Below are 22,511 nucleotides of genomic sequence, written 5' to 3' on the forward strand. Positions count from 1 at the left end.
AAGATCATATTATCTTTGTGCATAGGCTATAGATTAATTAGATAAATGAATATCTAAATTTGTGCCTTGCCGTCTACGGTATTTTTTTAGAACTTAGAAAACGACTCAACCTCCGCAGACAGTTTTTAATGTTTATCAGACAATAAATACTCAAGATTTTGCTTTAGTATAACTCACAACGAGTTTCACACACCTTCTCCGGCCACGTTGAGTTGTTGACACTTAACAGTGGGAAAAGCGACACATGCGCTATTCACTTGTATAACTTAAGGGTGAATGGGTAATGTAGTTTCTGCTCTGGGTGGGATGAATTAGGAAGCTTGCATTGTGAAGGGCGCTCTGAAAATCGGCAGTGCAGGTAAAAGATTAAAAACCTCTATTAAAACAGATGTCCAAATGAATGTACCGGTACGCTACAAGCACGTTCTGGGCGCACGGAGAGGTGGCGGTACGCTCAAGAGCTATATTTGGAAGTGGCGGTACTGGTGCATACCGGCCCACTTAAAGCACTGGCAATGACTATACTTTGGAATTTTTTTGCAGTCCACTTAGAATTCAACATGGAAATCATTTTTGTTTTTTATTGGCATTGATTGTTTTGAAATTCAAATGGTACTTACATGCCTGTGTTTTTATTTCTGTAATAAATATGGCTTTCAAGCCAACAGTTAATTTGGAGGATATTGATGGTTTATTGCAGGTATGTTGTTTACATGAGAAAATCTGTTACAAGTTAAATAAAAATTCCAATAAACAATCATATTTTGAATTTAAATAGTTTCTTTGTCTTGAGTTTACATTAATTATTTACATTTTACATTTACATATCCAAAAAGTTTCAGTCTTTTAATTGCGATTAATTGCGATTAATCGCGATTAATCGCGATTAATTTTAAAAAATTGTGCGATTAATTAGTTAATTTTTTTTAATCGATTGACAGCACTAATATATATATATATATATATATATATATATATATATATATATATAAGAAAAAGCTACAGAGCTGTAATTTTATAACCTAAGGCAGGGGTTTTCAACCAATAGGTTTTCTAAGGTCCAGATCATTTTTGGTCGTCAAACCTTGTGTTCTCTTTTTCTGTATTATATAATGTATGTTCCACCCAAAAAGTAAGGTGGGATGGGATTAATTTAAATGCATGCAGGTGTTTTGCTCGAAATGTATGTGTGTGTGTGTGTGTGTGTGTGTCGCAAAGCAAACAAAACCATCAATCTTATTCAAAACCTTAACTAATGTTCCCCTCATTGTAAGCCTCTGCTGTAGTTTGTCCTTTACTCAATCTCTTTGTTATTGGGAGCTGTCAGCAGATATTAGCAATGAAAATTTTCTCTGTAATTTGCAAAGCTCCTTCATCTACACCTTCTCAGGTTTTCGAAGAGGAAGACTGAAGCCAGGCAAAGGGTGTGCTTTTTTAAATGCTACATGTTATTCTCTTATACTGTCAGCCTCTTTAGAGCATTTAGCTTCTTTGTGGCACTAACCGTATCTGCTCCCACCCAGAACGCTCATGATATTTCAGAACAGACGTTACGATGCCATGAAACCAAAATGATGAATGTGAGAATCTCTTCAAGCTTCCTGTCAAAAGTTTTCAGAAGAAAAAAAAAATCTTCTTGGAACTTTTGTAAATAGGGATACAAGCCAGAAACTTCAATGTAGAAAATTTGTTATGTTATATTAGCTCTCCATGTCTGGTTTTTGAAGGGAGTGTTAAATTTAGGATCACAGGGAGGGAAGTATTGATTAATGTTGCCTTTGAATGGACACTTAGCAATTACAGAATATTGGATCTTGTGAACAAGATGGCATAGTTGTTCATCATGGCTACATTTGTATCAGAGCTAGGAATAATGGAAGAATCAAAAGTCAAGCATATTATGAACCATATAATACTCTTGAATAAGGCTAATGAAAATTAATTAGGTGATGTAAGGTTCACTCAGAAATCAGACAGGATAAAGATGGTAAGGTTGAGCTAGTTGTATTAAGATAATTTTTTACTGACTGGGCATTCATATGTAATAGTGATGCAACAATTTGGCAAGCTTTGTGCTTGGACTTGATTTGTTGTTTTACATGGCCAGCTTTAGGCAAAAGTAAAGATCTTGCAACATTTAGTGGGGGGACATACATTGAATGGGAAGACGGGACACACATGGAATACAATAAAAACAAACCGGGAAAACCTGAAATGAAATCAATCAACATGAGGAGCAAAAACACACACAAAACACAGGACATTCCTACCGTATAACAACACATCAAAGCAGTAAATCTAACACAGTCAAGAATGACTTACAGAGGTGGCCATCGTTTAGTAAACTGTGGACAAATTTGAATGGTGATGCTTCCCGTTTGTCAGTTGATGGCCTTTCATTTGTAACCAGAAATGTGCATGCTGCTTTTCTGAAGTTTTCTGTATCTTTTCTCATGTCACTTGAAATGTTTCCTTTTTTAATCATTGTTGCCAAGTCACACATGGTCAAGTCCAAGCAAGTCTCAAGTCTTAACCATCAAGTCTCTATTCAAGTCTCAAGTCAGTTTAGATAAATCAAGCAAGTCCAATGTGAATGGAACGAAGCGACCTCAGATGCTTGTGACTCCACAGGAGAAGATGGCAAGCAAGTTGCGACATGCGGCGGGAGCGTAGACCACCCTGACGGTTGATGTACACTACTGTCACAGTGTTGTCCGTACGGACCAGAACATGCTTGTCCTTCAGCAGGGCCCTGAAGCGGTGCAGAGCAAGACGTACTGCTAGCAATTGACATGCCACTGAAGTCGGGGTCCTGTCCAGGAGCCTGACGCAGAATGCCCGTTGCACATGGCACCCCAGCCCGTCGCAGAGGCATCTGTTGATACAACAACATGCCTGGACACCAGTGCTAGGGGCACGCCTGCCCGTAGAAACGAGGGGTCAAACCACGGGTTGAAGTATCAGCGGCAGGCCGGAGTGATGGTCACTCGGAGTGTGCCCTGTTGCCATGCCCATCTTGAGACTCGGTCGTGAAGCCAGTGCTGAATCGGTCTCATATGGAGTAGCCCGAGCGGTATGACCCTCTCTTGCCCTCGAATTGTCTCAGGCAATTCAGCAGTGACTGCATGCACTCGTTCGTAAGCTGCCCACGAACATGGCGACCGAGTCTATTTCCATACCAAGAAGAGATCCTCTGCACAGGGGAGAGCTTGCTCTTTTCCCAGTTGACCTGAAGACCCAGTCGGGCGAGGTGTCTGAGCACCAGATCCCTGTGCTCGCACAACCGCTCTCGAGAGTGAGCTAGGATCACCCAGTCGTTGAGGTAGTTGAGGATACGAACACTTTGTTCCCTGAGAGGAGCCAGGGCTCCCTCCGCGACCTTTGTAAAGACGCAGGGAGACAGGGCCAACCCGAATGGGAGAACCTTGTACTGATATGCCTGCCCCTCGAAAGCAAACCGAAGAAACGGTCTGTGTCGAGGAAGAATGGAGACATGAAAGTACGCATCCTTCAGGTCAATCGCTGCAAACCAATCCATCAGACGAATGCATTCGAAAATGCGTTTGGGTGTTAGCATCTTGAACGGGAGTCTGTGCAGAGTTCGGTTCAAGGCACGCAGGCCTTGGAGGGCAGCTTGGGACCACCACGCCAAGCGGAGGCGTTCTGTGGACACAGTTGCATCGCAACAGAACGCTCCACCGGGGGAATCCCAGCATACCCCTTGGCCACCCTGCCATCGAGGGCAGTGAAGTCGGAGGAAAAACCAGAACGGTTTCGGTCAGTTAAAGGTGCCTTCCATGAACTAGTTACTTCCTGGTCCACTTCCGGGAAGAAAGGAGCCAGAGGGGGGTGCTGGCGATCCGCATGAGCTGCCTCGAGCGCTTGGGACAGGGTGAAGGATTCCACTCAAGCCCGATGCTCTCCGCTGCCCGGGAAAGCACGGCCGTCAGCTCGGGATCAGACTAGGACAACGCTGGCACTCCCGAGGGAGGCAACGCAGCCGAACCCTCATCTCCCGATGACTCAAGCCCGCCTTGTGATGCGGCAATCAACATACGGTCCTCTTTGCAAGCCCCGAACGAGGGTCCAGCAAACTCATCCGGGAAATCAACCGGCTGCGGCGTATGTGAGGGGGGTGTGGCCCGAGGAGGTTCGCTCGTCGGGGAAGCCCACACAGTAACCCTTAGATCACCCTGGCCACCAGCCGAAGTAGCCATCTTACGAGAAGAAGAGCTAGAAAGGGGTGTGGCAGAGGGGACACTATACCTTTTAAATTAATCAAGTCTCGATCTCAATGCCGAGATGGTCATGTCCCCGCAATGAGAACATGAGCCATCCAAGAACGCAGTCTCGGCGTGCTGGAAGCCCAGACACGTGACACAGCGATCGTGACCGTCACGAGGAGCAATGTATCGACCACACCCAGAAAAACCGGGGGAAATGACATCTTTAAAAAGACGCAAATCACCCCGTATCTCTTTTGTGAGAGGAATTGCTCTTTTAAGGATGTTGAAGCACTCAGGGGAAAGCGGGAGCTGTCGCAGGAAACCCAGACGAACCGCTGAATCGCGCCTTCACACCAACACCAGCTCTTGCTTGTAAAACTCCAGTGATTGCAGCAAGCGATGTGCTCGGCTCCTAAGCGAAAACTTGAATTCGAGTTGCTCACGTTGCTCCTTATATACCCGCTCTGCGGGGCGGAGCTCGCAATGCAAATTACGCAGGCCAAGGTACTTTGTGTACCATTGGCTCGTTTTTTACCGCTCGAAAATGATTGGGCTCTCGGGCGAGATCCCATTCGCAACGTCGAACGTGACCGACTGAAAGGGAACTGAAGATAAAAGCCGAGCCAGATAATGAATGAAAGATTGACTCATCCTTCAGTCATGAACCGTTTCTGTTGGATGTGTCCGATTCGAGAACCGAGGAGCTGATGATACTGTGCATGTGTGATTTCAGTGTGAAGCAGACTGACACACAGAGCCTCTGAACTGAACTGATTCTTTTGGTGATTGATTCTGAACTGATTCTGTGCAGGGGCGCTGCATAAGATCCCAGGCCCTATGCATAGGCAGTCCTAATGGGCCCCCCTCCCCTTGAAAATATATATTCCAGACTTTTCAAGGGCCCTCTCTTCATTTGGGGCCTTGGTAATCAGTACTGGTTTTACCCCCAGTCCGACGCCCCTGATTCTTTGCTAATGTTATGAGCACAGGTAAACCGAAGGCTTGAATCAAGGGCAATCATTGCCAATGACGTCATTACGTCGAGCGCAAAAGAACCGATGAACCGTTTTCTTCAACCGGTTTATTGAATCGAACTGTTCCGAAAGAACTACTGGTGATCTGAAAACCGATGCAACCGGTTCTTAACTCGAGAATGTCAATCTTTTGTTCATTATCTGGCTCGGCTCTGTGTTCATCTTCAGTTCTCTTTTCACAGCTGTTCAGTCAGTGTACTGTTTGAGTACATGAATTACTCTGGGATATTGGTTTGTTTTAACTCAGAGGGAGTGTCAGCCACATTAAAAAAGTTAACAGCTTAAGTAATATGCGGATAAATGCTTACTGGAGACGTGAACCGTTTTAAACGATTCAGTTCGATTTCGTGAACTGGTTCAAGAAGATCCGGTTACATCGAATGATGCGTTCGCAAACCGGATATCACTACACTGTTGTGTTTTGCTCTCTCTCACAACAGATACGGAAGACAATGATGAATAAAGATGTAGTTTTTGCTATTTTTGGACCAAAATTTATTTTTGATGCTTCAACAAATTCTAACTGACCTTCTGATGTCACATGGACTACGTTGATGATGTTTTTTTCTCACTTTCTGGACATGGACAGTAGACCGTGCACACAGTTTCAATGGAGGGACTGAGTGCTCTCGTACTAAATCTAAAATATCTTAAACTGTGTCCTGAAGATGAACGGAGGTCTTACGGGTTTGGAACGACATGAGGGTGAGTTATTAATTACATAATTTAGATTTTTCGGTAAACTAACCCTTTAATCTTTTTATCATCAGGCTGTTTTACAAAAAATTTACTTCATATTGCTGTTGTTTTATCATTCTTTATAGAAGTTTGGTAAAGCCATTAGAATGATAGTGAAAGTTTATTTTGTGTGTTCAGTCTAAGAAGCACTGACATTAACTACCCAGTTCATTGTAAGAACTGAGTTAATGCTTGTAAGTCTGTGCACCCTATTTTTCTGTAAAAAGTGCATTATCCAGTGATATTAACCTGTGCGGTTTGGTGTTTCTCATATTACAGACCTTGTTTGTTACTGGTTATTTAGTTTATAACAGTAGACTTACTGATAAATGTGGCTGTTGAAATAAGATTTAAATATAGAAATTTAGCTATGATTTGTTGTATTATTGTTTGCACACCAGATTAATCTCCCACAAAATCATGTAGTAGTTTGTATTTCGGAGGGGGAAAAAGTTAATATTAAACAGCTGCAGTGGAATTCAAATCTATGAACAATTTAGCTCAAGGGGTCATCTTGGTGTGCAAGCAGAGCAAGCCCGGGTTAAATTAACAACATTGGTCTCATAAAGTGACCATAACTTGAAACAGAAATCACCTTATAACAGCTGATTAAAAATGCACTGCCGATTACCTATTTTTTATGTTTCTATCCCATGCAACTGCTGAATTTGAGTATGGTGTGCATTTATGTTACAAATGTTGCTAACAATTTACAGGTTATTTGTTATTATTAGTTAGCCTAACTTCATTAGTTAACATTAAAAAACATTGAGAAACACATATAAAATATATATATATATATACATTTGTATATATTAATATATATTTTTAATTTCAGCATTTACTAATGCATTACTAAATTCAAAAGTTATATCTGGTTGGATGGATATGAGCAGACATGAACTTACAATGAACAGTTTTATTTTTTTCCCCAACATTGACAAAGACGAATAAATAGGCTACTGTAACAAATGTTTTATTTGATAAATGTTAGTTAATGCATTAACTAATGTTAACTAATGGGACCTTTTTGTTAATTGTTATCCAAATTCCTTCCAAAAGAATCTCTAAATATACTTTACCAAAAAAAAAAAAAAAAAAAGTTTAAATAGGGGTGTCCATGTGTTTAACCTTCCACTAGTGATTAATGCATATCTTGAACTTTGAAGAAGTATAAAAGAACTAACCTTTCGGAGAAGCTTATCTAAATAACCTGCTAATATCCAGTTTAAAAACAGACTGTATTTGCTTTCCCAGATGCTACCCAGTCAGAAACATCTTTTTTTATATTGTTATCCTTTTTTTTTCTTTTTCTTTTTTTTCCCCAGTGTGGAGTCAGTGGGGTGAAATGCCATGGTTCTGAGCAGCCTGTGCTTTGAACATTCATTTACATCAGAAATGCTAAGTAAAGGGACAGACATCAAATACACGCAGCTCAATTGAAGTTTCTGTTTTGTTGTTTGTTTGTGTGCGTTATCAAGACATGGAAATGGAACTGCCTGCTGTCCAGCTAAAATACTGTTACCTAATACTAAATAGAACTAAACTTTGATCTAGTGGTTTTTGCATGTGGGTGTTTCTTAAGCTTTGGTTAAAACTGAAATTTAAACTTCCCACTTTTCAAAAGCGTTTTATGAATACATTTTGTATTACACAGATTTTAAAATCTTAAACTATTGAAAAGCCACCAAAATTTTGTACGCATGTAAAAGTATAATCTAAACAAATTGTGAACTAATTAAAAGTTATGTTAATGATTCAGTGGAAACATTCCAAAAATTACAATTTATATCTTGACTAATAGTTCTGCCCCAACATTGTCTTTTAAAGTTTGTCAAAATATCAAATATGATATATATTAAGTAAACAAATATCTCTTGTGAACATAATATTTTTTTGTTATTTTATGCTGTATTTTTGTTAAATATATGAAATGTAAAAATGATTATAGATTACTATATCGTGTATATTTAAGATACATAATAGGCTAGCTATAAATTGCCTTCACCAGTTTATTCTCAAGATATTTTCAAATACCATTACCATCTTCTGCATTTCCACCACAGAGTGCTATTTGACACAATTTATCATTTGAAAAGTGTTGAAATAACATTGTGATTGAAATGTTCATGACATTCAGAAAATATGATGTAATTTCCCTGTCAGTATGTCTGTCTGCTGTTGACTATGGTGACAGATAAAAACAAAAGTGCCAATAGTTGAAGAAGTACACATTTCTATAAGCACTTAAAGTGTAATTAGTACAAGCCATATTTATTAAATGCATAATCTTTCAAAAAATAATTAATTAAAAAGAATCTAAAGAATGCCAGAAAACAAGCTCTGAGCATTGTTGCATGCGATGTGTGTAAGACGGTCCATGAATGGTCCGTGGGTGGTTTTGATCCCTGTCAGCTCTGTATTTTTATAATGAAAAACCTTCTAAGCTGGCTAAATTCAAAAGATGGGCATCAAATAGTTAAGGAGGAGGTAGAAACACAAAGCCAGAGATAAGGGAAGCATAAGTTTCAGGAACATCATACCCAGGGATCATAATCTAAAAAAATAAAATAAATAAAAACTCAATAGAGGAGGAAATGGCAAATTAACTCTGCATCCCCTATTTAAATCATAAACTGCAATGAAACATACCCATATATACCTCATTCAGAAGCCAGAGGTCACCATAACCAATGGATATTATCCTGCGTTTGATGCACATTTAGTGGGCAAAGGAATGACGATTTGGTTTGGCTGTACTAAGTTTTTAGTGGCAGTTCAGACTGGCTATAAATCATGGGTTTGACAGTTGCCTTTCTCTATGTGGGATGGATTGCTTACAGTATTAGGCAGTTATATGATTTTGTACATTAGTTATATTATTTACAGTGTAAATGGTGAAGGTACTTACATCTGACTCTGAATAGGATGACTGGATAAATAATTAAGGTATTATTCCAGTAAACATGAACACTGGCATGATATTCAGCTATATCAATCCTTTTCCACGACAAACAGCAAATCAAGTATTTATTCTCTTACACAGTCTCATTAGCACATTATTGATGGTCTAAAAACAGCATCAACATCCCTGAAGCAATCTCGTGCTATTCTTTAAAAGGCCTGAACTTCACTCAAGGTTGTTGAGCTCTTTTAACTATTACCTGCTCCGGCTCATCACACCCCATTTCTTCATGGCACCCAGGACGATCTCCATGGCAACTACAATCATTCATGCAGTCACCCAATCAAGTGACGCAACCGAGGTACGCTGATGAGACCTTATCATCCTTAGTGAAGATCCTACAACCGGCCTCCTGGAGCTGGAAAGCCAATCCGCTTACACATCACGCAAATGACAAGATTCACTTAGATATTGCAGCACATTAAGCTTTAATTCTTATTGTGTGAAGGATAATAAAAAAAATAAAAAAAAAAAACTTTGTGGATTTAATTTCCTTGTGGTTTGAAATACGTTTATAACGGTATTCATCTGACTGTGAAATGAAAAAGCATATAAAATATGTGCAAAAACTGGCCATGGGCAGAAAGAAACATGACTTGGGTACTGACTTGTAAAATGCTAAGATGAAACACACACACACAAAATAAACGATTACATAAATAGCATAAAAATAAATAAGATTTTGAAGTGAGTGCAAAAAAATTCACTCTTTTACATTTAGTTGAACAATTACTTCAAAGGACCCTTTTATTACATCCAATAAAAATGGCAGGATCTTTATCACTCTGCTGATCCAATCAAGAGTAGTTCAATTGAGTCTCCTTTTCTTAACAATCTTTTTTCCTTCCATTTAGATAGGGTGTGCATTACAAACATATAAAACTCTATGTACTCCACACTACATGTAATGTAGAACTGACTTTATTCAACTACATTACCAGACACTTACTGTACACATAACGTTTCAGTCCATGCTAATTAGAGAAGCCCATTTCTCTAACCCCAGGCCATTTTCACTGATTATTATCTTAATCATCTGAGCAATAATTGCAATATAATTCACTTTCTTGGAAGCTTAGTTCTTCAAAAAGCTTTTTCTAGGGTCTAAATGAGCCTGATATTTACTTGTTAAGCAGATTACATAGACTATTCCACACAAAGCTATCTGCATGAAAAAAAAAAAATGAAGCTACTTGAAGACAACAGAAATGACCTGCGATTATGCTCTTGTATCGTCACAAGTGCTGTGCATTGTCTGGGTTGCTATATTTGATGAGTTCTTGATGCTTATATAATGACAGATGTAACCTCAAATCTAGCCTTAAATATAGAGACACATTTATATTGCTGTATGTATTTAAAGTGCCACCACTAGAGCCGGTCCTGACCTCACTGGGCCCTCCTACCTGACCCATGAACCATGTAAACCATTTACCATTTCCACACAGATTTCTGCTAGCAACTTGTGTATAGGGCCACTCTGATTTGGAATGTGACCTAAATTAATTCCCAATTTCAGGTTTTGCAGATTTGCAACCCAAATTACAAACCAAAAGTCATACACACATAGTTACAATGTTTACATTGAGGAACAGAATCAGCCAGAAATTGTCCAGCATACATGAGAACATTTCCCCATACAGAAATGTAATGTAAAAAAAAGGCCCTATATATATATATATATATATATATATATATATATATATATATATATATATATATATATATATATATATATATATATATATATATATATATATATATATATACATAATCTGTATGTTTATGCCTTTTATTACTTTTTTTTTTTTTAAATACACGTCTATTTTTTATATTTACTTATATACATACAGTTTTTGTATGGGCTAGATATGTGTTAATATATGAAATTGTTCCAGTGTCTTTCATATATGTTTTTACTTCATATGACAACATATTTAATGTACAAAGAATGATGTTTAAAAAAGTTCTTTATAAATATATTTATCATCTGCCAAGATGTAAATGCATCCACCTTCACCAAATCATCCATTTCTTGTCCAAAATGTTTCCTCCTCCTCATGTACAATGAAATACCACCATTCACTCAAATTCTTAAAAGATTTATTAGCCTTGATGCAGGATTACGAATCTAGACTACAGGAACCGAGCTGGCCCAACTAGCTTCCAAGAAAATAACACTAAGATCAGAAATCAGACAGGAACATTTCAACACAGAGGAGTGCATGCAGTAAATCACAGCTTTTGAGAGATACTTCCAGTAATGTCACTGGCTCAAATCAAAGCACATTGTTAAAGCATAGATGAGACAAAATGTGTTTAAATAACCCCTTTTGCTCCCTGCAATCCAGTGGCTTAGACAATGATAACAATACAATTTTTGAACATTTATAGTTGGACAGCATTATCTTCCAATCTTTTCTTTGATATAATGCTTTAGGATGCAATTGACCATCTAAAAGAAGATTTAAAATGTTGCCTAACAACTCTGAGGCCTGTTTGAATATATCTGCATTGACCTCACCCTGCAAAAAATTGCCAGCTGGATGATGACCCATATTCCAAACGAATAGTCCAAGGAAACTCACGCTCAATATTTTCCTCTCCTTCAGGTAGTATGTGTGGGAAATAAGACGAAGCAAACTTCTCCCGAATTCAATGAACATGCAAATGCAGTCCAACTGGAAATTAATTAAATTGACAAGCAAAGAAAAGAATGCATTAATAATAAAATACAATGTGCAAGCCCACTGTGGAAATTGTAATGGGCTACATATACAGTTCATAATCTATTTCAAAATGACCAACTTGTTAAAATCTGGGAGCCTTAATTTACATAACCATATCACAATGGACACAGAATGATGTGCCATATGGGCATGTTTGCTCTGCGCTTCAGAATACTGTAGGCAGAAAGATGGAGACTGCAAGAGTACAGGCTCTTTCTTTTGTGCTCTTGCATAGGTGTGTACTAAGCACATCATGGGATGAGATATTTTCGGTTTCCACTTAAGGCTATGCTATAATCTTAAGAGCAAGATGATTCAATGCCCAAAATGCCATTATATAAACCCTGTGTTAATGGATAACTTGAAAATATTGATTTGCACTTAAAATAGAAATATACATTGTATAAACATTTTCTTTTACAAATCTCAAGTCAAGATGCAATATATCATCATATGCACGATTCTGTGACAAACTGATGCATAATGCTGGATAACATGGAGATGATTTCTGTCCGGTTGCAATTCAGTTGAAGGTTTAGTAAGAGGCCAGATATTTTAATGCTAAGCAACACTGGATTAAGAAGATCATATTAGAAGTTATCGCTGTTCTTTCAATAAATCACTGGTGTAATATGTAAATATAGTCATCAGTGTTTGTTTGTGTTTGTATTTGAGGACAGGCATGTAGAATTATGCAGCCAATAATTCATATTTGAGATGGCTATATTGTTTGTCGCTTAATGCAAATGCTGTATGTACTGCAAATTTATGCACCAATAAATCAAATGCCTGTATCTTATTTCCAATGCTATAAATTGAGGGCGTGCCACACAAAAATATTTTTTTTTTTTTTTTTGCATATAATGTGTCAAACTTGGGAAAAAGGAGTACACTTTAGTTTACTAAACAGAAGACTTAAAACAGAAATAATGCAAAATTGAATATGTTTTCAGGCACTTAACTGCATATTACTTACTATTAAATGAAAACTTATGACATTTTAAATTTATTTTAAATGCAATTAGTTGGAATTAAGTATTTGACCTTCTTAAATTTTCATTACCGAATGTACTGAAAAGCTTTCATGGTAAACTAAATTATACTTCAATTAATTTTCTATCGAAGCATGTATATTGTATATTTAAATATATTTGTAATTACATATTTGTGATGAAGTTCCAATATAATACACATAATAAATAATATTTGTTATATTTATATAATATTGTATATAATCATGTACTTTATCAAGTACTTTATATTATTTTATCAAAATAAGTGTACTTCTTTAAAACATGACAAAAGATAATTAAAACATATTGATTTAAAATGTATTTAAAGAAACACTTTAAATTATTACAAAGTGAACTTTTGAAAAGGTGTTAAGCTACATTTTTTGAAAGTTTGCCCTAAGTATACTCACTACAAGTATATATATATATATATATATATATATATATATATATATATATTTTTTTTTTTTTTTTGTTTTTTTTTTTTTTGTTTTTTACATTAAAAGCACTGTTGAAACAAGTTTACTTCTTTTTCACAAGGGTAGACATGCCATACATATGTGGAGTGAGGTTGGGGTGGGACTATTTGTTTGGCCCACTAATGACAGATTAGAGTGTAGTGACAGAGGAGAGTGTATTTAAAATGGTCTGAAAACAACAGAATTACAACATTAAGAAATCATTTTGGTTCTTCTATAGGCTCAGAAAATACACACTTCGTCTTTTTAATAAGAGCAGAGATTTGTGCACTTCTCTCGTGATTGAGTGCCTGTGGCATTTTTTTTTTTCCTCTTGGCAATGTTCAAGTGTTTCCACAAATAATTTAAACAAGCGATAAAATAATTTGAATCAGTGCATTGACACAGATTTGTAGACAGAATGTGAAAATTTCAACATTTTCTCAGGCAACTTACTGACAATTCAAATAATATTTCTTGAAGAAGTCCTGTATCATTTCTGTTAGCTTATTTCATGTCCACTAATTAGACATGTTTGTAAGCAGGTGTTGACATCAGACACATTCATGCTCGACACAACAGAATGAAACTGACTGCAACATTTTAAAATGTATTTTTCCATAAACAACTCTTTTGCTCCTTAATAATGTTCATGGTGCTAGATGCTTAAAAAACATCACGAAACATCAACCAAAGACCTGTTTGCATGTGAATGGCTGTGTTGCCGGTGTCTTAAAGGCGATGGACTTGAAGATGCAGCTTATCCAAAAGGGTTTTATCGTTACAAACTGAACAGCGCTCTGTCAGCATGCTAATTCAAGCACCACCACTAAAATATTTAAAACTAGTCATCCTGACTAATTAGTCATTTGATGGCCATTCTCACACCCATTATCTTTACACAAAAATGATAATTTTAGCAATTAACTATGCATACTTGTGCAGCAAAACCAAAGCAAACTCGTTTCGTGAACATACATGCTATTATCTATAGATTAAGTCTTCATTTTACACAGTACTGTATGTTTTTTGACATATCTGTTTCAGTTCTCCAGAAGTCCAGAAATGAAAACAGGCAGAGCAGGCGAAGCTCTGAAAGGCATACAAAACAGCAGAAAGCAGGAGTGGCCTTGTGAAGTTGAAAAGAGTCAGCGGGGATCAGAAGGCCTGGTCCTGATGGGAATTCAATGTACTTTCTGCTCTTATGAGAAGCAGAGGGGAAAAGGACTCCAGTTTGCATGCTTGGACAGCAGTAATGGTGTAAAGGGCAAGATCCGGAGACCATGATCCAAACCGCTTTTTGAATGAACAAAACGTAGTCAGGATGACAGTGTATACTGTATGTTGTGGCAGGGCAGCCCTGTCACTGGACTGGACCGCAGGCTGAGTGTTATTCAGGTGTGTTGGCGATGGAGTTGGGGGTTGAATTCAGCACTGGGTTTATCGGCGGTATGGCCTTGTGACTGAAATACTCCACTACCTGTTTAGGCACCTCTGCTAGGACACACTTTGCCAGTGCAGCTGGTGAAGCCTGCAAAAGTCACACTTTTATTGGCCTCCGTGAGGGGAAAACATTAACAACAGTGAAAAATAGGAAATCAACCAAATTAAATTGCTTTTAAACAAAGGCATGAGGAAAAAGTACAATTTGTCATTTGAATTGTTTGGTAGCAGCAGACTGTTGAGAGTATTTACCACATGTTTAATCCTCACTTCTCTAAAATAAATGCTTTCTCTTTTGTGCACACCAGTGGGGAGAAGAATCAGCTCTTTTGAAGAAACTGACGCTCTTAGAGCCGTTTCTGCCCAAATGCACCACTGGAATGTTCCACAATGTTGATTCGCTTCACTGCCTTCTTCATTCACCATGCTATTTATGCAAGGCATAAAGCATGGCTGCTTTTACAATGTGTTAAATGTGCTTTATAAATTTTAAGGCCATTTATATATATAGTTTGCAAATGTCTTTTTCACATTTCAGATCCATTGTAATTACTATGCTTTCATTTACCTGAGCCTAAATGTCAACACGCACTTAAGTAAATGTTTATATGTATTGTACTATATTATCTGTTGTGTGCGTGTATTGTCTAGATTATTACTGTTTATGAAAGCTTGTTTCCTCCCCAGGGAAAATAAATTAAAATATAACTGCGACTTTATTTTCTCATAAATTGCAATGTTATATTTAACAATGCGGTTGCACTTTATTTTACAGTACGTGTACTAACATGTACTTATAGTGTACTTACAGTGTATTTATCTAAGAAAGTTCTGGTAATACAAGGTAACTACATATTGGTAGGGTTAGGTTTAGGGGAAGGTTCAGGGATAGTACCTAGTTATTACATAGTTATTGTAATTACTATTATAAGTACATAGTATGTACATGAGGAACAGGACTGTAAAATAAAGAGCTACCAACAATGCTATAATTCACAATCAGAATTTCTACCTTTTCTTTTTTGTAGTCTTGATAAATTTTTCTGAATTTATGACTTTACATCTCACACTTCCAAATATATATATGTATGTGTGTGTATATATATATATATATATATATATATATATATATATATATATATATCAGTATGAGTTTGTATCACAAAATATGATTTCTTATTAAAAATGATCTAATCTCAATTATTTTGAATATATTTTATATATTTTATAATTTATATTTTTTATAAGGTGAGGATTAAAATAACTCCTGCATAATAACATGAAATGATTTAGTTATTTAGTTATTTATTTTTCTCAAATTTAGCTCATCAGACACCTTCATTCTGAGATAATAAAAATATTTACTTTCATTTGCAAACTGTCAGTTTCAAAGAACTGAGGAAAACTGACCGTTTTAAAGTCTCTGAAGGGCACAAACTGGACGATGTCCCTCAAGACGGGTTCCCCTTTGGGTGAGCGCAGGACTCCATCATCCCCATCAAGGATCTCCATGTCCGTGAAGTCAGCGTTCCCCACTCCCACTATGATGATGGACATTGGCTGGTAGGAGGCCCGAACAATGGCCTCCCGTGTATCGGCCATGTCTGTCACCACCCCGTCTGTGAGGATCAGCAGGATATGATACAGCTGGCAGAGAAAAGGTATATTGGTATATCAGGTATACTGACTGATTTCTTATACAATGTTATAAACTTGTCTGGAGGTTCATACACTACTAAGCATTCACTTCCAATGAACAAAATTGGCAATTTCATTACTGACCCTTTTTTTGTTCTTAACCTGTATTATTTTTTTTCAGTGGTACAAATCAATTTATTAAGCATAAAAAGCCCTCCAAAAATTTAAAAACTATTTTTTTTTAAATAAAATAAAATGACCACAAATGATTCTTTAAAAATGTAACTACTTAACAAGAAAAATTACATAATTTGGGTTTGGAACAACATGAGTAGAACTGAATTCTGTTTTATGGGTGAACTATTCCTTTAAATGTCTCAATAGTCATGAACAGAATATTGGATGCCCTTCTAAAACAGGCAGTCAGTGGGCTAAAATTAGCAATATTTACTGGCCTGAACATCCCAGAGGTCCTGTCAACATTAAACATTCAATATCTACAGCCGGAATGAATGGCCTGGTTTCTGAACATTGATCTCACTGAGCTCATTTACTGAAAAATGATCACTTTTTGGGGAAGGGGTTGACGTAAGATTAAATAATAAATGTAGATCATCACAAGGACATGGTGTGCAGAAGACAGCAATGAAATAGAGCAATGCATATATAATTGCTAAGCTTGAGGGCAAATATTTGACCCAAGACCATTTAATGGCATGTAAAGGGACTTAAAACAGCTCTAAATGAGTTTTAGCTGCATTAATTACCAAATAAGCCCTCCAGATAATCAGTTGAAAAATCATTTTGGGGGGGTTTTATTTGGATCTAAATTTCAAAGGTTATGTGAAAAAAGCCAAGGACATAAGATAAAGACCCAAAATAATAGTCAATGGCAAAATCATGAAACCACTTTAAGGAGCTGCATATAATCCAGCACAAAATCCAGTTTTATCTCACATTTCACCTGCAGCCCAGATACAAAATCAATTCCAGCATGCATATTTGCATTAAATCACATAAAATGAATTCCTTTCATTGAAAAGACAAATATGATTATAGTATACTGTATATAACATAGATATAATCACTCTGAAGTGGAAAGTCTTGATGACCTTGGGAAGTCGTGGCCTAATGGTTAGAGGGTTGGAATCCCAATCGAAGGGTTGTGGGTTCTAGTCTCGGGCCGGATGGAATTGTGGGTGGGGGGAGTGCATGAACAGCTCTCTCTCCACCTTCAATACCACGACTTAGGTGCCCTTGAGCAAGGCATCGAACCCCCAACTGCTCCCCGGGCGCCGCAGCATAAATGGCTGCCCACTGCTCCGGGTGTGTGTGTGTGTGTGTTCACTGCTCTGCGTGTGTGCATTTCGGATGGGTTAAATGCAGAGCACAAATTCTGAGTATGGGTCACCATACTTGGCTGAATGTCACTTCACTTCACTTCACCTTGATAGGGTGAGGATTAACTGCTGCTTAATAACAATATATTTACACATATATATTATATATATATATATATATAATAGATTTTTTTTTTAATTCCAAACATTCATTCATTCATTTTTATTGAATGTTGTTGTTGTTGTAGTTATGTATGTAGATATGTAGTTATGTAGTATGTTATAACCTGGCACATATCCAGACACATGATGTAAAAATACATTTTAAAGTATATGAAGAGCAGTGTTGGAGAAATACTGTACAGTCTCACTGAAGTATGCCAGATCATGATCGTCAGCTGCATCTTCCACAACATAGAATCCACTTAGGAATATCCCCATGCAAATATCCACCAGCAGTACTTCTGTGGCCGTGTTTCTGCCATTAACCGATTGCACAATTCCTCTGTGTCTATTTTTAATGAATTTCCCTTTCAGTGCCGTGCCATAAACGGAAACTTTAAAGATACTCACAGAAGCATCTTTGATGGGCTCTTTCCCAGCCGCCAGCTTAGCTATTCTGCTGATGATGGGAGCCACATTAGTGGGACCGTAGAGCTGGATCTTGGGCAGGCAGTTTTGGTAGGCTTCCACAACCCCCTGGATCTCTGATCAGAGAGAGAGGGGACACGACTAAAACTTCTGTTCTGGAGGCTTATTTGTATTTCTCTCTCTGTCTCGACGGGCTACTGAGAGCAGTGCTGAAGTATTGGCAGAAGATTTTGGAATCAAGAGACTGACTTGGAGCTCTCTTTCTTTTGTAGAAAGGACTGAAGCAAGCCCAAGATTTGCCACAGTGTTCACACATTCTCTTTGAGTGTTAACAGAACTGTTCACCCAGAAATTAAAATGCAGTCATTATTTACTCACCCTCATGCTGTTCCAAAACCATATGACATTACTTGAAGCCTTTATGTATAATGCATTATAAAGGTATTCATAATGTATGTTGCAATGCACAAATAATTTTCACAAATAATTGTAACCAAAATTAAATGTATAATAATATTTGCAGATTTCTTGTTACATCTGAAATTGGTCGCTTTTTATGTGCATTACGCAATATTCTTTCTAAAGGTGTGACAATGAATAGATAAGTATTATAAATTATAATATATCATAACTGTGGTTACAAATATTCCAGATTACACAATGAATTATAAGGTGCATTATATAAATAGTAGTTTATATAATAGTGTATAATAGTAATATATATATAATGCATTACATATAAAGGCTTTAAGTAAAAGCTTTACTGACATTTTTCTTCTCTAAATAGAATAAATATAAGTGTGGCCATTCCTCAAAATTTCTCCTTTTGTGTTCCACAGAAGAAAGTAAGTCACATAAAGTTTGAAACATCAGTGAGGGTAAATGATGATAGACTTTTTATTTGTGAGTGAACTTTTCTTTTACTCTGTTACTAAAGCTTTACTGATTGTCTCTCTTCAGTCCCCATGAGATGTTCCCTCACTAGCATACAAAGTGCTTGTCGCTCTGACCTTCACATTCATCGTCCTCCGTGTTGAAATTTATGGCAAAGTCATGAGACACCTGTAGTTTGGAGAAGGAAAACACACAGTCAGGGTTTGTTTATCTGGCTTGTTTGGCATGCTATTAGACACCTGTTTGCTGGTTAAAGACCTAATTCAAGGTCATAAATCCTCCTCTTAGAGGAAGGCAATGATTTATGCAGTTCTGGTTAGGCTTATTTGCATGCTTCTAAGAAAGATACTTTCTGCAACACTGCATGAAATGACCAAATGATGATGATGCTAAAACAAAATAGCTTCCTCCCTACATATATTCCATTGTAAGCAACAATCACTGTCACTGTGGGCTCCCTCTGGTACTTTTGTAGCACACATTATATTGCAATTGTTTTTTTTTTTGTGTGTTGAATATAACTATTATTTTTGCATTTCCTTGAAAGGGAAATAGAGCTGATAACTAGTGCAGTGCAATCTGCCAGAACAAACAAGCCATAAAATGAAGTCCTGTGACAGTTTACTGTCAACACTCAGGGAAGCCTTTGCAAGCTGTTATTATTTTAATTATGTGGGATTAGCCATTTCTTCTATGAAGTTATTACATATTGTATGAAAGCGAGAGCGATAGAGAGAGAGACTGTAAATAAAACTAAAACAAGTTATGACTTTGCATTTTTAAGATACAGAGTGCCAGAGACTGTGGTTTGCTGGTCTCCAAATATAGAAAATTACAAATACTTATATATATATATATATAGGTTTAACTTTAAAGTGCAATGTTAATTATTTGTTTTAATAATCTCTTGCCATGCTTTAAAGTTAATTTTAATGTGTTGACTAACATACTATATAGCACTTGTAAAGTACTTGATATTTTAGATATTTAAAATTTAGATATTTTAAATGTACTTAATTGCAACTTCATCATTTAATTTACGTGACACACAGATTTCAATACAAATGGTATTAAAGTATTTTTTAGTTTACCAAAAAATGCTTGTCGGTACCTTCAACAGTACACATCAATTAAATTTAATTAAAGACAATAGAAGTAACTATGAAATAACTGGCGAATGTACTAACAAGGATATAAGCAGTAATATATAGTTTAATGTCATTTCTGTTGAGACTTAAGTACACTTCTTTTACAGGACCTCACATGAATAGCCTATGCATGCAGTATATTATTTTATTTTTTTATTAAAAATATAAAATAAACAGGGTATTTTACCTCATACTTAGGTGGAATTCTTGCCCCGAAGCCCAAAGCAGAGAATCGTTTGTCACTGTGATGAGATAAATAAATGTATTAATAAATAAAACACATTGGAAATGAATTTTTAAAGCCTAAACACAGCTTCCAAGCTTCTTAGAAAAGATTCATAGAACCTTTTAATAGTCTGCAGTTGAATGTTGTCTATAAGAACATCTGCCAGTTGATTTAGAAATGCTAAAGGAGGGAATGAGCTTCTCACTCTTCTCTCCAAAACTGCCCACAATTGTTTGATATTATTCAGGTCAGGTGACTTGTCTGGCCATGCAGTGCAGATGCTGAAGTACATATATGAAGATCATGACACAGTCTTTTTTAATTTCAGCATTGGTGTCTGTGGTTAACATTTTAGCAGTTACTGCTTGTGAAGACTTGTAGTTCTCTCTGGTTGGTTTTTGTGGAGACAGGGTCTTAATTATTTTTGTTTTCTTCGCTTACAAAAAGTGTTCCCGTCACTTCATATAACCCAGATTCCATGTCTGATGGCAGATGGAGTATTCTGCTTACAACTCTCATACCATTCTTAGAACTTGACACTGTTATTTACTTGGAAGTCTATGGGACAGTCTCAAGCCTGCAGGTTTTCATCCAAAATATCTTCAATTGTGTTCTGAAGATGAACAGAGCTTTTACTGGTTTGGAACAACATGGGGGTAAGTGATTAATGACAACATTTTCATTTTTGGGTGAACTAACCCTTTGAGGTTACAAACGCTCCTGCTAAACAGACTCTCATGATTTGTAATTTTTGAAAGTCTAACAAGTCACTCATTTCACTGATGGCTTCAATATTTTGAAGAATGTTGGTAACCAAAAAGTTGATTGACTTCAGTTGAAGATATTACCAAAATACCTTTTTTTGTGTTCAATGGAAGAAATAAACTCATGCAGGTTTGGAACAACTTGAAGGTGAGTAAATGCTAATGTTTTCATTTTTGGGTGTACTATCCCTTTAACCCCTACAGTAATGGATGTTTACATAACTTTTTCCAAACTTTCTGTGTACAACTCTTAGGTCCTTTCTCAAATATTTTAATCATCAAAACCCCTTCCACATAATCACACACAGGGCTTAATATCAACAAATACCCCACCAGAATAACAAGATTCAAATATCAATAGGGTGAACACGGTGTACTGTTGAGGGCAGAGGTGTGTAAAAGATCATATTATATATGGAGCGTGTAGTAGGGATGAAAGAAACTCCAGAGGGAGAGGAGAAGGCACAGACACAGCAGGACAGCAGATCCACACAGCTGATCACTCAAAAGGCGACAACTCACAGCTGTGTGACGGAGAGAGGAAGGGTATCATGGGGTCAGAATCACAGAGCCGTGCAGCAGAGAGCTGAGACAGGAGAAACACGATAGCCACAGGCACAGAGCTTGTCTTTTTTTGCTAATGAAAGCTAGATGAGGTAACATCATTCTGATAGCTGTCACCAGAGGCCACCAATGCCAGCCAATCAGTGCTACCTTCTCTTGCTCCAAAAGCTGAATTGATCTGAATAAATCACAGCTGAGCCAAGTTTGGAGTATCTTTTTGCAAACAGCATTTGTGGGCGAAGTTAAAATCACAAATTTTTTTGAGCACAAAACTTTTTGCAAGGTTGTTCCTCATTCACAACTGAATTGAGAATGCTTGAGTTGCTAAATCGGAGTTGAATTTGAAGTGAGGTTGTAAACAGGATGCAGAATTTGAATATATTCAAATAAAAGGAAGTAGAATAATAATAACGTAAAATAAATCATGGAAATCCATATGACTCATTTTTAACTAGAAAAGATAAACTTTGAAAACTTGAAAATGTCTTGATTGATATTTGAATTATGATTATTTTTTTTAAGTCTTTGAAGTTTAAATGGTTTTATTGGCCTTAAGAAACGCATAATGATAGAAATGCAGATTTGTATTTAGTTTTTTCATCAAATAAATGATCCTTGGCAAACCTGGGTGGAAGAACACATCCCAGAAGGCATTACTTGTGTTTACTGAATTGTAATCAAGTAAATTTATAGTCTTTATGCATAATAAAACATAAAGGTATGTTTAATGCATGTGATAA

At 36.8% G+C, this 22,511-nt stretch overlaps 1 protein-coding gene across 1 annotated transcript in view; it reads right to left on the minus strand.

Moving 5' to 3' along the window:
- Positions 1-13,217: 13,217 nt before the first annotated feature.
- The window catches only part of LOC113051844 (copine-7-like), a 46,845-nt gene continuing 37,551 nt past the window's right edge, over positions 13,218-22,511 (minus strand). Inside the window, exons 12-16 of the mRNA XM_026215978.1 lie at positions 20,405-20,459; positions 19,186-19,237; positions 18,158-18,291; positions 16,017-16,253; positions 13,218-14,694 (exon numbers count right to left, since the gene is read on the minus strand). Coding sequence (XP_026071763.1) covers positions 14,554-14,694; positions 16,017-16,253; positions 18,158-18,291; positions 19,186-19,237; positions 20,405-20,459 — 619 coding nt within the window. The 3' untranslated portion in view covers positions 13,218-14,553. The remainder of the gene's footprint in view (positions 14,695-16,016; positions 16,254-18,157; positions 18,292-19,185; positions 19,238-20,404; positions 20,460-22,511) is intronic.

This window comes from Carassius auratus, chromosome 32, assembly GCF_003368295.1.
Source record: "Carassius auratus strain Wakin chromosome 32, ASM336829v1, whole genome shotgun sequence".
In the NCBI taxonomy this organism is placed as follows: Eukaryota; Metazoa; Chordata; class Actinopteri; order Cypriniformes; family Cyprinidae; genus Carassius; species Carassius auratus.